Genomic DNA, 13,334 nt, shown 5'->3' with positions numbered 1-13,334 from the left:
CGTGTGAAAGAGAGAGAGACAGCTAGAGTGAGAGAGGGCGAGAGAGAGAGAGAGGGAGAGGAGGGGTGGGTGTGTGTGTGTGTGTGTGTTTGTAATAGTCCATCACTCCTCCTTGAGGCGTAGAGCACCTGGTCCCTGAGTGGAACCAGAATGAGGCCATGGGGCTGAGAGGAGAGGAGGAGTATTTACTAACAGTCTGCTAATGCCTGCTACTACGGGCCCAAGCACGTAAATGATTGGCCGCTGTAATTGAGCAGTCAAATTCCATGGCCTCTGTCTTCACACGGTAAAAGCAGCCCCCCCACAGGGCTCAGCCTGCCCCAACGCTAAACAACGCTTCACAGGTGGCCGTTAACAGGAACGTGACGGGAGGTGGTGCACATGAGGACTTCATTAGAGAGGGAACAGAGCACTTTAACTAAGCAACGCTCGCAGCACCTCTACCTTTATTTCAAACCACTTAATAGTTAAGTGACTTAGCATAGCTTCCATGACTTGTAACATTTCAGTAACATTGTGTTTGGTAAGAACATTACCTCAGACACAGGTACCACTGACCAATACAAACGTGACCCATTGACTGCCAGGTCGCAGTTGTAAATGAGAACTTGTTCTCAACTGGCCTACCTGGTTAAATCAAGGTGAAATAAAAAAATATATAAACAAATTGGCCACCTTGATGGGGTCCAGGTGACACTGACCAGTGAAGTGTGGCAGTGATGACCAGCTAGGCTGGTAGTGGTTACCACAGACATGCATAGTCTGGTCCTTTATGCCACAGCTGCTGTGATACATACACAGTGGTAGAAAGGGAGGGGGAGGGGGGACCAGGGTACCTACCTGGAGGAGCCTGAATTGTAGTGGTTGCTGGGGGAGGAATAGTCAGACCTAAAGCAGGAAAGGGCCCCATCCCTATCACCATGGGCTGAACGTCCCTGGTGGACCTAAGAGGAAGAGCAACTCACTCACACAGCCTCAACAAATGTCAAAGCCTGAGAATGTTTCTTAAAATGGGAACAATTCTTACACTTATAATATTATAGATTATCACAGTATATCTACAGTGCCTTCAGAAAGTGTTCACACCCCTTGGCTTTTTCCACATTTTGCTGTGTTACAAAGTGAGATTAAATGAATTGAATTGTGTAATTTATTTTATTAATAGAAAATAAACCACTAATATATCTTGATTAGATAGGTATTCAACCCCGAGTCATTACATGTTAAAAATCACCATCGGCAGCGATTACAGCTGTGAGTCTTTCTGGGTAAGTCTAAGAACACAGCACACCTCAATTTTATAATATTTGCGCATTATAAAAAAAATATTCAAACTATGTCAAGTTGGTTGTTGATCATTGCTAGGACAGCCATTTTCAAGTCTTGCCATAGATTTTCAAGACGATTTAAGTCAAAACTGTAACTAGGCCACTTCGGCACATTCAATGTCATCTTGGTAAGAAATGCCAGTGTATATTTGACCTTGTGTTTAAGGTAATTGTCCTGCTGAAAGGTGAATTTGTCTCCCAGTGTCTGCTGGAAAGCAGACTGAACCAAGCAGACTGTTTTCCTCTAAGGTTTTGCCTGTGCTTAGTCTATTCCATATATTTTTTTATCCTAAAAAATCTCCCTAGTCCTTGTCGATGACAAGCATACCCATAACATGATGCAGCCCCCACGCTTGAAAAAATGAAGAGTGATACTCAGTGACGTATTGTGTTGGATTTACCTCAAACATAACGCTCTGTATTCAGGACAAAAAGTACATTTATTTGCCAAATGTTTTGCAGTATTTGCTTTGGAATTTCTCTTATTCTTTACAGGCTTCCTTCTTTTCACTCAGTCATTTATGCTAGTATTGTGGAGTAACTACAATGTTGTTGATCCATCCTCAGACTCCTACCAAAGCCATTAAACTCAGTAACTGTTTTAAATTCACCATTGGCCTCATTGTGAAATCCCTGAGCGGTTTCCTCTCCGGCAACTGAGTGAATTGATACACAATCCAAAGTGTAATTAATAACGGCACCATGCTCAAAGGGAAATTCAATGTCAACTTTTTTATTTGACACATCTAACAATAGGTGCCATTCTTTGCGAAACATTGGAAAACCTCCCTGGTCTTTGTGGTTGAACCTGTACTTCAAATTCCCTGCTCGACTGAGGGATCTTACAGAAATTGTATGTGTGGGGTACAGAGATGGGGTAGTCATTTAAAAATCATGTAAGAGACTATTATTGAACACAACATGAGTCCATGCAACTTATTATATATGACTTAGCTCATTTTTACTCCCTTTACTTATTTTAGGCTTGCCATTACAAAAAAGGGTTGAATACTTATTAACTCAAGACATTTCAGCTTTTAATTTAAAATTTATTTGTAAACATTTCTAAGAACATAATTCCACGTTGGCATTATGGGGCATCGTGTGTAGATTGTGTGTCCATTTTAAATTCCGGCTGTAACACCACAAAATGTGGAAAAAGCCAAGGGGTGTGAATACTTTCTAAAGGCACTGTATGTCCAAAAGTAATGATATCGTACCATGATTTTAGTGGCTGAACCGTGGTTCATGCCCTCATACCCCATGCGTAGTCTCCTCTGTTTCTCACAGTAGGTCTTCCAGGTGTCCTCGTTAAAGCCATAGTTAAAGTAGTCCGAGAGGTCCGAACCTAAACACAAACATAACTGAAAGCTGAACAGACCCCGTCACAGACCATTCATCAGCCAGACCTGAGCTCACACCTGCACAGAACACACACAAAGACATAACCTCACACCAACCAACACACACACCCCTTACCAGGCTTTCTCCACGGCTTTTCTTCAAAAGACTCTATGTCGACCTCCAACACAGGGATTCCATTAACACTGCCCAGTGCATCCAGGTCCACTCCTTTGGCTTTGGGGCCAACTGCACCGGAAATGACAGGACACAGTCAATGACACATTCACTTCACACTCTTACCACTACCATTAATGTGGGTCTGGATGAGTTCCTACGCATGCAGTGACCATAATACACACTCAAACCGGTGCGCCTGGCACCTACTACCATAACCCGTTCAAATGGACTTATATATTTTGTCTTGCCCATTCACCACCTGAATGGCACACATACACAATCCATGTCTCAATTGTCTCAAGGCTTAAAAATCCATATTTAACCTGTCTTCTCCCCTTCATCTACAATGATTGAAGTGGATTTAACAAGTTACATCAATAAGGGATCATAGCATTCACCTGGTCAGTCTACGTTATGGAAAGAGCTGGTGTTCCTAATGTTTTGTACACTCACTTCTAAGGTCAGAAGTCAGGAATAGATGAGGGGTGTTTACCTGACGCATGTGTTCTCCCTGCAGCCTTAATGTTGAGATTAACTGGTGTGGATCCAAAAGCACTACACAATGAAAGAAGAAAAAACACACAAATCATCACCACAAGAAGGGGACACACACACAGAGACATGCTGCACTTACACAGGCAGCCCAACTCATTGGTTTCACTAATTGTTCTTTTGACCAATCACATGAGATTTTTTCACATCTCTTTTTCAGAGCTGTACTGATTGGTCAAAAAAACTATTATTGAAAGAAAAACAAATCTGAATTGGGCTGCCTGTGTAAACGCTGCCCATGACTCATGCGGGGACTGTGCTTTGAAGACCCCTGAAAGTGACATGGGTGGTGAGATAAAATGCTGCCTAAGATGCATTCTGTAACATAGAATCATAACTCATAAAATGATGTGACAAAAGAGAGGCAACAGCAATAGATGTTAGTTGCGCCGACAGCCAGGTGAAAAAAAGCTCTCTACAAAAGGTTTTTCCACCTAAAATGTACAGGGTCTAATATATTATGCTCTTTTCAACTCAAGTTGGAGCATCAAAACTAATCCAGATTGCAGGACAGTAACACACTGTTGTATTTAAAACCAGTTAAATGTAACTAAAGTCATCAGAAATGTAATCTACGTAATCCCCAAAAGTAATGATTTATCATGAGAGGGCCATAAACAATAACTAGTAATGCTGCATACTCAAAGAAAGGTTAAAACCTTTCTGGTAAAAATAGTTAAATTGTTGAGCAGTAGTCACTATTGAGGACACAAGCTAGAGAACCCAGTACAAATATGATGAAAATATAAAATATTTTACATTATGTATTTCCTATTCAACAAAACTGTACGAATAAGGCTTGAAATGACTTACAGTTGAAGTCAGAAGTTTATACACAACTTAGCCAAATACATTTAAACTCAGTTTTTCACAATTCCTGACATATAATCCAAGTAAAAATGCCCCATCTTAGGTCAGTTAGGATCACCCCTTTATTGTAAGAATGTGAAATGCCAGAATAATAGTAGAGAGAATCATTTATTTCAGCTTTTATTTCTTTCATCACATTCCCAGTGGCTCAGAAGTTTACATACTCTCAATTAGTATTTGGTAACATTGCCTTTAAATTATTTAACTTGGGTCAAATGTTTCAGGTAGCCTTCCACAAGCTTCCCACAATAAGTTGGGTGAATTTTGGCCCATTCCTCCTGACAGAGCTGGTGTAACCGAGTCAGATTTGTAGGCCTCCTTGCTCACACATGCATTTTCAGTTCTGCCCACAAATTTTCTATAGGATTGAGGTCAGGGCTTTGTGATGGCCACTCCAATACCTTGACTTTGTTGTCCTTAAGCCATTTTGCCACAACTTTGGAAGTATGCTTGGGGTCATTGTCCATTTGGAAGATCCATTTGCGTCCAAGCTTTAACTTCCTGACTGATGTCTTGAGATATTGCGTCAATATATCCACATAATTTTCATTTCTCATGATGCCATCTATTTTATGAAGTGCACCAGTCCCTCCTGCAGCTAAGCACCCCCACAACATGATGCTGCCACCCCCGTGCTTCACGGTTGGGATGATGTTCTTCGGCTTGCAAGCCTCCCCCTTTTTCCTCCAAACATAATGATGGTCATTATGACTAAACAGTTCTGTTTTTGTTTCATCAGACCTCAGGACATTTCTCCAAAAAGTATGATCTTTGTCCCCATGTGCAGTCGCAAACCGTAGTCTGGCTTTTTTAATGGCGATTTTGGAGCAGTGGCTTCTTCCTTGCTGAGCGGACTTTCAGGTTATATCGATATAGGACTCATTTTACTGTGGATATAGATACTTTTTTACCCGTTTCCTTTCCTGTTGTTCTGGGATTGATTTGCACTTTTCACACCAAAGTACGTTCATCTCTAGGAGACAGAACGTGTCTCCTTCCTGAGCGGTGAGACGGCTGTGTGGTCCCATGGTGTTTATACTTGCGTACTATTGTTTGTACAGATGAACGTGTTACCTTCAAACGTTTGGAAATTGCTCCCAAGGATGAACCAGACTTGTGGAGGTCTACACTTTTTTCCCCCCTGAGGTCTTGGCTGATTTCTTTTGATTTTTCCATGATGTCAAGCAAAGAGGCACTGAGTTTGAAGGTAGGCAATGAAATACATCCACAGGTACACCTCCAATTGACTCAAATTATGTCAATTAGCCTATCAGAAGCTTCTAAAGCCATGACATAATTTTCTGGAATTTTCCAAGTTGTTTAAAGGCACAGTCAACCTAGTGTACGTAAACTTCTGACCCACTGGAATTTTGATAGATTATTTCACTTATAAAATCACTGTGTCTGTAAACAATTGTTGGAAAAATTACTTGTCATGCACAAAGTAGATGTCCTAACCGACTTGCCAAAACTATAGTTTGTTAACAAGAAATTTGTGGAGTGGTTGAAAATTTAGTTTTAATGACTCCAACCTAAGTGTATGTAAACTTCCGACTTCAACTGTATATGCTTTCTAAATATAGCAAAATCAAATTAGAAAATTACACCTTCCTTATAACTGTAAAATACATATGTATGTTTAGTGTTAGAGAACATTTGCATAATTTTCTGAAGGTCTCTTGATCAAAACGTCTGCCCACGTTGCTGTGAAAGTCTCACGGAGCTCTAGCTTGACTTCCTTAACTCGTTATGAACTCGCCTTTCATCTCATATTAATCTTGTCCATCTATGACAAACAGAAAGTGCTTTTTAAAATCTATTAATTATTTTTGATTAATGGCTATAAATCGATCTCTGAATGTGCTACCATGATAAAACCACTCTCTCCTGCTGCGCTATGATGTAATGATTGAAGGCATGTGCTTTGTCCGTGACTGTAATATAGGAAATAGCCAGGTGTTGATGGACAGTCGGAAGAGCGAATTAAATGGTAGGAGGGACATCCCAGCTTCAAGTGGTTTCAGATTTCACATCCTACGTCACACAGGCTCAGAAATACTATTGTGTCCGTGGGAACCAGGGCTATCGCTCAAAGCAAGCCATTTCGATCTACGGTATCCACAGATCGCTTTATAAGCGAAAATGTAGGTGGAAACTGGTACAAGAACCACGCAGGTCAAAAAAGGGGACCTTACATCTAAGAGGTTAACACCTTGCTATTGTCTAGATACTCACTTGAAAGGCTGAGATGAGCCTCCGGTCTTTATATCGCCAATGGTTACACACACGTCATCATCATCCTCACTGTCACTGTCACTTTCTTCATCTTCCTGGCCTGTATCCTGACATTACAGAAACACAAAGACAATAGACATTCATAAAAGCATGTTTATATGAATCACACACACAGTTAAAGAGGAATATTCCAAGTAGAAAGTTTGGTTCTGAGGGAATTCCATGATGGATTGCCATTCCAACAGGTGAGTCAGGTTCAGAAGGGTGTTGTTTATCCCAGGTTGACTCCTCCATAACCCTAAGCAGTAGGTACCTGCTTCACTACTCCATTCTCATGGACCTCCTCAGCAGTCGGCTGGGCCTTTGCACTGTGAAAAAAACACAACATCACTAGGACCACAAAGTCTACTTAAACTGAGACTTTTGTAACATTTGAAGAATAGACAATAAGGGGAAAGTTAAGAGATGTGCAAACAGGGATATCACTTGTCTGCAGACTAAATACATTTCCTTATAAAGGGATACATGTAAAATGACAGCCTATTGCCTGAAGAATCCCTAACGTAACGTAATAGTCTCTCTTTGAGCTGCTGGACCATGTTGATTCTGAAAAGGGTCAACTCTCTTCATAATTTCTTTAAGCGAACCAGAGCTTGATAGATGTGATATCATTTAGATAACGTGCTCCCCATGGCATGTTGCGTGACACACACACACTCTCTCTCTCTCTGAGGGCTGTGTTGTAAGTGAAGTAACTGTAGCTTAATTGATGAATAATGCTGCATTTACGCCGAGGCGATATGCTTTAACGAAGCCCAATGCAGCAACCATCAGAATCCCTATCTAATGATGGCTTAGATCCACTTTACCCCATTCAAACAAACAAGTGCTTGCCCTGCCACAGATTTAACAAGCATCCAAACTGTTCTTAATGTTCCACTTGACAGGCCGCATGGTACCTCCCGGGTGGCGCAGTGGTCTAGGGCACTGCATCGCAGTGCTAGCTGCGCCACCAGAGTCTCTGGGTTCGCGCCCAGGCTGGGCTGGGTTCGCGCCCAGGCTCTGTCGCAGCCGGCCGCAACCGGGAGGTCCGTGGGGCGACGCACAATTGGCATAGCGTCGTCCGGGTTAGGGAGGGTTTGGCCGGTAGGGATATCCTTGTCTCAGTATGTAAAATGTAATATGTAAAAAATGTAAAAAATGTAATAAAATGTATGCACTCTACTGTAAGTCGCTCTGGATAAGAGCGTCTGCTAAATGACTAAAATGTAAATGTAAAAATATTTCAGGCGTTGCGTGCACAGTGGCGTCAAACACACACAACCCAGAGATAAGGATTATGATTGAGCAGTGAAAAGTGCATTCAATCTGAACGCTTCATTAATAAAGAAAAATTGGTCCTAATGGGGCATGAAGCTGCTGCTAGCCCATCTTATTTCAAATCAGTTCACTGCTTACTGTCGTAAATTATCACTCACGGTCAAAATGGTTTTAACACAAGAATCATTAGTGCAATAAAACAGATTTGCAGAACCAGTACAAGCTGACTAAGAGTGAATAGTGTGGCTATACGTTGTGAATCTCAAACAGCATAACATAGACACGTGATTAGTATATTCGTGTAGAAAGCTGAACAGGTGTCATTTGTGTAAGTGCCACAAAAAAAAGTGTGTAAGATGGGTATAAATAAATCATGTGTGGATGTGTGTCCAATATTTGTATTATGCTGCAAGTATATACACACCTAATTTATGTGGGCATAAGTCTTTTACAAAAGGAACAATTTAACAGTGTAGTCTGGTGTAGGTCTGGTTTGCAGGAATGCTCAGTACATATATGAGATCTAGGCAAGTGGTAAATTGAGGACAGAATAGGACAGACAGCCAAGTGACTGTCTGCTATGTAAAACAGACAGTTTAACAGTGGGTGTTTTACCTGTCACGTACCTATTAGGTGCCTCTTCCTCTGCTTTCTCCTCACTCTCATCTATCACAGAAAAGAAACATCAGCATGTTTGCATCATACACACACTTCAAAACCTAAACAGACAAAATGACAGTCTCCAAATATCTACTGTAAATGCCAGAACTCAATAATTCCTTAGGTTTAGCAAGAGAAAAAAAAAACTCCCTAACAGCTGTTGCGATGTCAACGTGGTAAACTGGTGCACGTGTTGTTTCTGGTGTTGTGGTTAGCTTTCTAGCTAACAGAACTGTTAGCTCACGTACTTTCAAGTTTGCTAAACACAGAACAGTGGACAACATGTTACTATTTATGCGCTAGATAGTGTCATCAAATCTGTTTTGACTAGCATACCTCCATATAACCATTCGTCTTCATCGCCCCCGCTTGCGTCAGTTGCTTTGTCCATTTCTGCGGACATGTCTACCCAAATCCAGTCACTTCTTCTGTGAATCACAACTTGACAGATATTCTATCAAATACAATAACTGACAACAAATTGAAAATCCAGTTATTTCGCCAAACTTGAGATTTTTACAGAACAGATATTCAAATGTCAAACTGTTACATATAACGCGTATTTAAAAAAAAAATGTATAACGGAATAGGACGGCGTGTCACCTTATCGGTATTCGGTAGCATACGTTAAAAAAAAACTAATGGTAAAAAAAAAAGTGACAGTTTAATTTACCCACACACGTTTCTATAGGGACCTTTCTATACACGACGTAAATCTACGTCGGAAGAAACAGGACTCTACCATTGGTCAGTATGTCCTCGAGAACATGAGACAATGTTTCAATTTCTGAAAGTATATAAAGTAGTACAGTATTTGTTAGGGTCAAACAAGCTTGCTTTGTTTCTGAACTCATGACAAGCATACCTTTATTTATGTATGGTTTATTTTTTTCAATTTACTCAAAAAAGAAATGTATTTTTGTGTAGTGTGGATAGTATACAGCTATTATGAGGAAACTCTAATTAGTTTGCTTTCAGTTTTGTAAGAAATAGCAAAAAAATATATATAGTGTTTATTTTTTTTAAATAATGTAGAATAGTCTGTATACATACAAGAAGTACACAAATAGACAATGATAACATATGCTAGGGGGTAAGAAATAGCAAATGCAACACATTCTTACATGAAACCGGCGCAGCAGCTGCATGATGACGTGTATCTGTCGCGACGTGGAACGCCACATCACTATTAAGAGACTCACATGTGTTTGTGTTGTTGTTTTGAAATAACTTCTACCTGACAATCTTATAGAAATCTTGTATTTTTGGTCGGTCTAAACGACAGTTGCATTTTCAAAATGTTACCGATTGAGGTCTTTACGTGTTTCCCCGGTCAGATGTGGGACAAAGTGTTGTCAAAGGTAAAGAAAGCTGTTGTTTTCATGGACGACAAGTGTGCTGAGAGTCTTCATTGGAACGGTGGAGCTACAAGTGTATTTGAGGCTGGGGCTCGGAATTTAAAAGAGTTTTCAAGCTTCGAAGCCGGTGGTGAAAACGAACCAAAGGCTGTGTTTGTGGTGAGCACTCTGCTGAAGGGGAGGACAGCTGACATTATCAAAGACATTATTGGACTCAGTCACTTTCAGTATTGTGTTGTTTTCACCACCGTAGCCCACTCTATACAACTCTTCGCTAACAATGTCACTGCTGAATTAGAGGGGAACCCTGTGTTCGAGCGGTTTGAAGAGAAGCTGAGCGAGTGGATGGGAGACATGAACTACACCGCTGAAGTTATACATGCGCCCGTGGTCTTCGCTCCGGTGTCACCACAGCTCCTTCTCACGCCAACCTTCGCGCACCTGTTCCCGCTGTTGCCACAGGACCTCAAGACCATCAATATAAAGCGAACAGAGAAGAAGAGGTTTGTCAGTTTGACTGATGTTGACATGCAGTCTCTTACTCCGGAGCTGCAGATTGAAATTAAAACCCTGGCCTCTGCGGTTAATTCCATGTTTGAGTCCACCAGCACCCGGGAGGAGAGCTTTGCAGTGGGTCCAATGAGCCGTCTTATCGCTGGGGAACTGGCCAACCATCCTCAAGCAAAAAGCCGCAGAAAGACTGCCACCAATAAAGCATCCATCGTCTTCATCGACAGGACACTGGATCTAACAGGTGCATGTCACAGTCTTGTACAATTTCTGATTTTCATAAACATACCAAGATGCAGCAGAGTCAAACACACATGCACACTTTCCCCACATCTCAATTACATAATCTTGCTGCACCTCCCTTCCTAACAGAAAGGGTATTTTATTGTGACACTTCCGTAGTCCCTATTCTATTCCACTTACACAGGAGTTTATGTTTACTTGGACTATGTTGTTGGTTTACATTTCTCTATGTTTGTCCTCGTCCTCAGGGGCTGCTGGTCACCATGGTGACAGCCTGGTGGAGAAGATCTTGACTGTGCTGCAGCCTCTGCCAGGACACACCACTGATGTTCAGGTGGACATGCAGGAGCTCACTAACCTGCAGCACATCCCAGACTCCCAACCTACCCTGGCTCCAGGCTGCCTGGCACAGACCCAGTGAGTAAATCTGTGCTGGAACAGTTATAGGCAAAATATTACAATATTGTTGAAAAGTCAAATTTCACATGATTCAGTTAGATAGTTCACTTTTTGGGGGGATTTAAAGAGGGTTGTAGTTTAATGTAGAAAAGGCGAAGACTAGAGAATGGGTTCTGTATGTTTTTCTCACCTAGGTCACTTCTGATCAGTAGTCATTATGCTGCTGTATCTGATCTTATTTTCTCATCATTTTAAGCTGAATTTTGTTTGATTTGGTGGCGTTTCTGTCCATTTACTTTCCTTTGTCCAAGGTTATGGGTTAGTCTGACTGTAATTCTGCTCTGATGTTTATGACCCAAGCTCTAATTTATCATGTCTACTGTATAACAAGGTTTCTAATGTTGAGGTTAATTTCTCTTGGCCCACAAGCGTGAAAACAGTGTTGCTTGTTGTGCTGAATCTCTCTTCCCCTCTCTCTTTCTCTCTTTCTCTCTAATATTGTTCTCTGAGTCTTGGTCAGTCATTATCTCTCTCTTTCATAATCTCTCCCTCTCCCCCCTTACCTCTACATTTATGGGGGAACACATGACTGACATTAAAGGCATACTTCGGGATTTTGGCAATGAAGCCCTTTATCTACTTCCCTAGTGTCAGATGAACACATGAACACCTTTTTATGTCTCTGCACCCAGTGTGAAGGAAGTCAGTTTCACAAGCCAATGCTAACTAGCGTTAGTGCAATAATTCAAAGTCTATGGTATCTACTAGCATGCTAGCAGTTACTGTGTACTTCTAGTCATTGCGCTAGCGCTAGTTAGCAATTGCGCTAGCGCTAGTTAGCAACTTCCTTCAAACGGCACTCAGAGACATACAAATGGTATCCACGAGTTCATCTGACACTGCAGAAGTAGATAAAGGCCTTCATTGCCAAAATCCTTAAGTATCTCTTTAAGTACCAGCGGTTCAGTGGAGCGTGCCTCCAAGTCCGGACATTGGGCATGCATGTGTTGGCTTCCTGCAGTGAGGCTGTAGTACATGGCAGGGATTAGTCCTAACGTTATGTGTTCCACTCTTCCTCTGCCTGAAAATTCTCTCATTGGCTATGAGATGGCCAGCTCTGTTCTACAGTGTGTCTAACTCTTGTGTTTGCCTGAGTGGGCACCAGCTCCTGGCCAGTGGGTGGTGGAGCTGGAATGGAACAGGCCTTGTTTGAGTGGGTGGGAGGTTCAGTCCTAATGGAACAGTTCTGCTGGTTCTGCTGGGTAAGAGCAGCTTAGACAGGGAGGGTGCTGTAGCATTTAATGTTAGCACAGCAGGGGGTAGGACAGGCCCCACTGACCACAAGAGAAAGGGCTTGGTCTGCAGCATGTAGGCTATACCAAGCACCTGCACATTCCCACAGAGCTCTCACTATGTGGATGTACTCAACTCAATCTGTGTGCTCCAATTAGCAAATCCAGTGTGTTGATCATTTGGAGGTTCGGGAGGCTCTACATGGAGTCTGGAAAATATAGCCTACTTCAAACTTGAGGACCAGTGTCAAAAGTCATCTGACATGAGATGACTAGGTTAATCATCCTTCTATATTTTCTAACAACCAAAAAGGAGGATTTAGGAAAGGGACAACTCAAATCAAAAAAATATTTGCACATGTGCAGAACAGGTAGACCTTACAGTGAAATGCTTACTTACAAGCCCTTAACAAACAATGCAGTTTTTAAGAAAAATAAGTGTTAAGTCAAAAATAAAAATAATTAAAGAGCCGCAGTAAAATAACAGTAGGAGGCTATATATGGGGTACAGGTACAGGTACAGAGTCAATGTGCGGAGGCACAGGTTAGTCAAGGTAATATGTAGGTAAAGTTAAAGTGACTATGCATAGATAATAAACAGAGTAGCAGCAGTGTAAAAGAGGGGGTGGAGGGGAATGCAAATAGTCTGGGTAGCCATTTGATTAGCTGTTCAGCAGTCTTATGGCTTGAGGGTAGAAGCTGTTAAGAAGCCTTTTGGACCTAGATTTGGTGCTCCAGTACCGCTTGCCATGCGGTAGCAGAGAGAACAGTCTATGACTAGGGTGGCTGGAGACTTTGACAGTTTTTAGGGCCTTCCTCTGAAACCGTCTGGTATAGAGGTCCTGGATGGCAGGAAGCTTGGCCCCAGTGATGTACTGGTCTGTACGCACTACCCTCTTTAGTGCCTTGTGGTCAGAGGCCAAGCAGTTGCCATACCAGGCAGTGATGCAACCAATTCAGGATGCTCTCGATGGTGCAGCTGTAGAACCTTTTGAGGATCTGAGGACCCATGCCAAATCTTTTCAGTCTCCTGAGGCGGAATAGGC

General features: G+C 41.8%; 2 protein-coding genes across 6 annotated transcripts in view; one reads left to right on the top strand and one right to left on the bottom strand.

Moving 5' to 3' along the window:
* The window catches only part of fip1l1a (FIP1 like 1a (S. cerevisiae)), a 48,375-nt gene extending 39,162 nt beyond the window's left edge, over nt 1–9,213 (bottom strand). For 3 of the 5 annotated variants that reach the window (XM_038999570.1, XM_038999572.1, XM_038999571.1), the window contains exons 1-8: nt 8,823–9,206; nt 8,453–8,492; nt 6,820–6,874; nt 6,507–6,613; nt 3,343–3,404; nt 2,808–2,918; nt 2,549–2,676; nt 841–944 (exon numbers count right to left, since the gene is read on the bottom strand). In XM_038999570.1, the coding sequence (XP_038855498.1) occupies nt 841–944; nt 2,549–2,676; nt 2,808–2,918; nt 3,343–3,404; nt 6,507–6,613; nt 6,820–6,874; nt 8,453–8,492; nt 8,823–8,889 (674 nt within the window). In that variant the 5' untranslated portion in view covers nt 8,890–9,206. Of the gene's footprint in view, nt 1–840; nt 945–2,548; nt 2,677–2,807; nt 2,919–3,342; nt 3,405–6,506; nt 6,614–6,819; nt 6,875–8,452; nt 8,493–8,822 lie in introns of all 5 variants that reach the window. The other 2 variants (XM_038999573.1, XM_038999574.1) reach the window with 1 other exon arrangement.
* Nucleotides 9,214–9,663: 450 nt separating this feature from the next.
* The window catches only part of LOC120052578 (sec1 family domain-containing protein 2-like), a 174,269-nt gene continuing 170,598 nt past the window's right edge, over nt 9,664–13,334 (top strand). Inside the window, exons 1-2 of the mRNA XM_038999569.1 lie at nt 9,664–10,598; nt 10,846–11,014. Of these exons, the coding sequence (XP_038855497.1) occupies nt 9,785–10,598; nt 10,846–11,014 (983 nt within the window). The 5' untranslated portion in view covers nt 9,664–9,784. The remainder of the gene's footprint in view (nt 10,599–10,845; nt 11,015–13,334) is intronic.

The sequence above is a fragment of the Salvelinus namaycush genome, chromosome 8 (genome assembly GCF_016432855.1).
Source record: "Salvelinus namaycush isolate Seneca chromosome 8, SaNama_1.0, whole genome shotgun sequence".
Lineage (NCBI taxonomy): Eukaryota > Metazoa > Chordata > Actinopteri > Salmoniformes > Salmonidae > Salvelinus > Salvelinus namaycush.
Note: the sequence above shows the minus strand (reverse complement) of the source record. Positions and strands in the feature narration are given on the sequence as shown.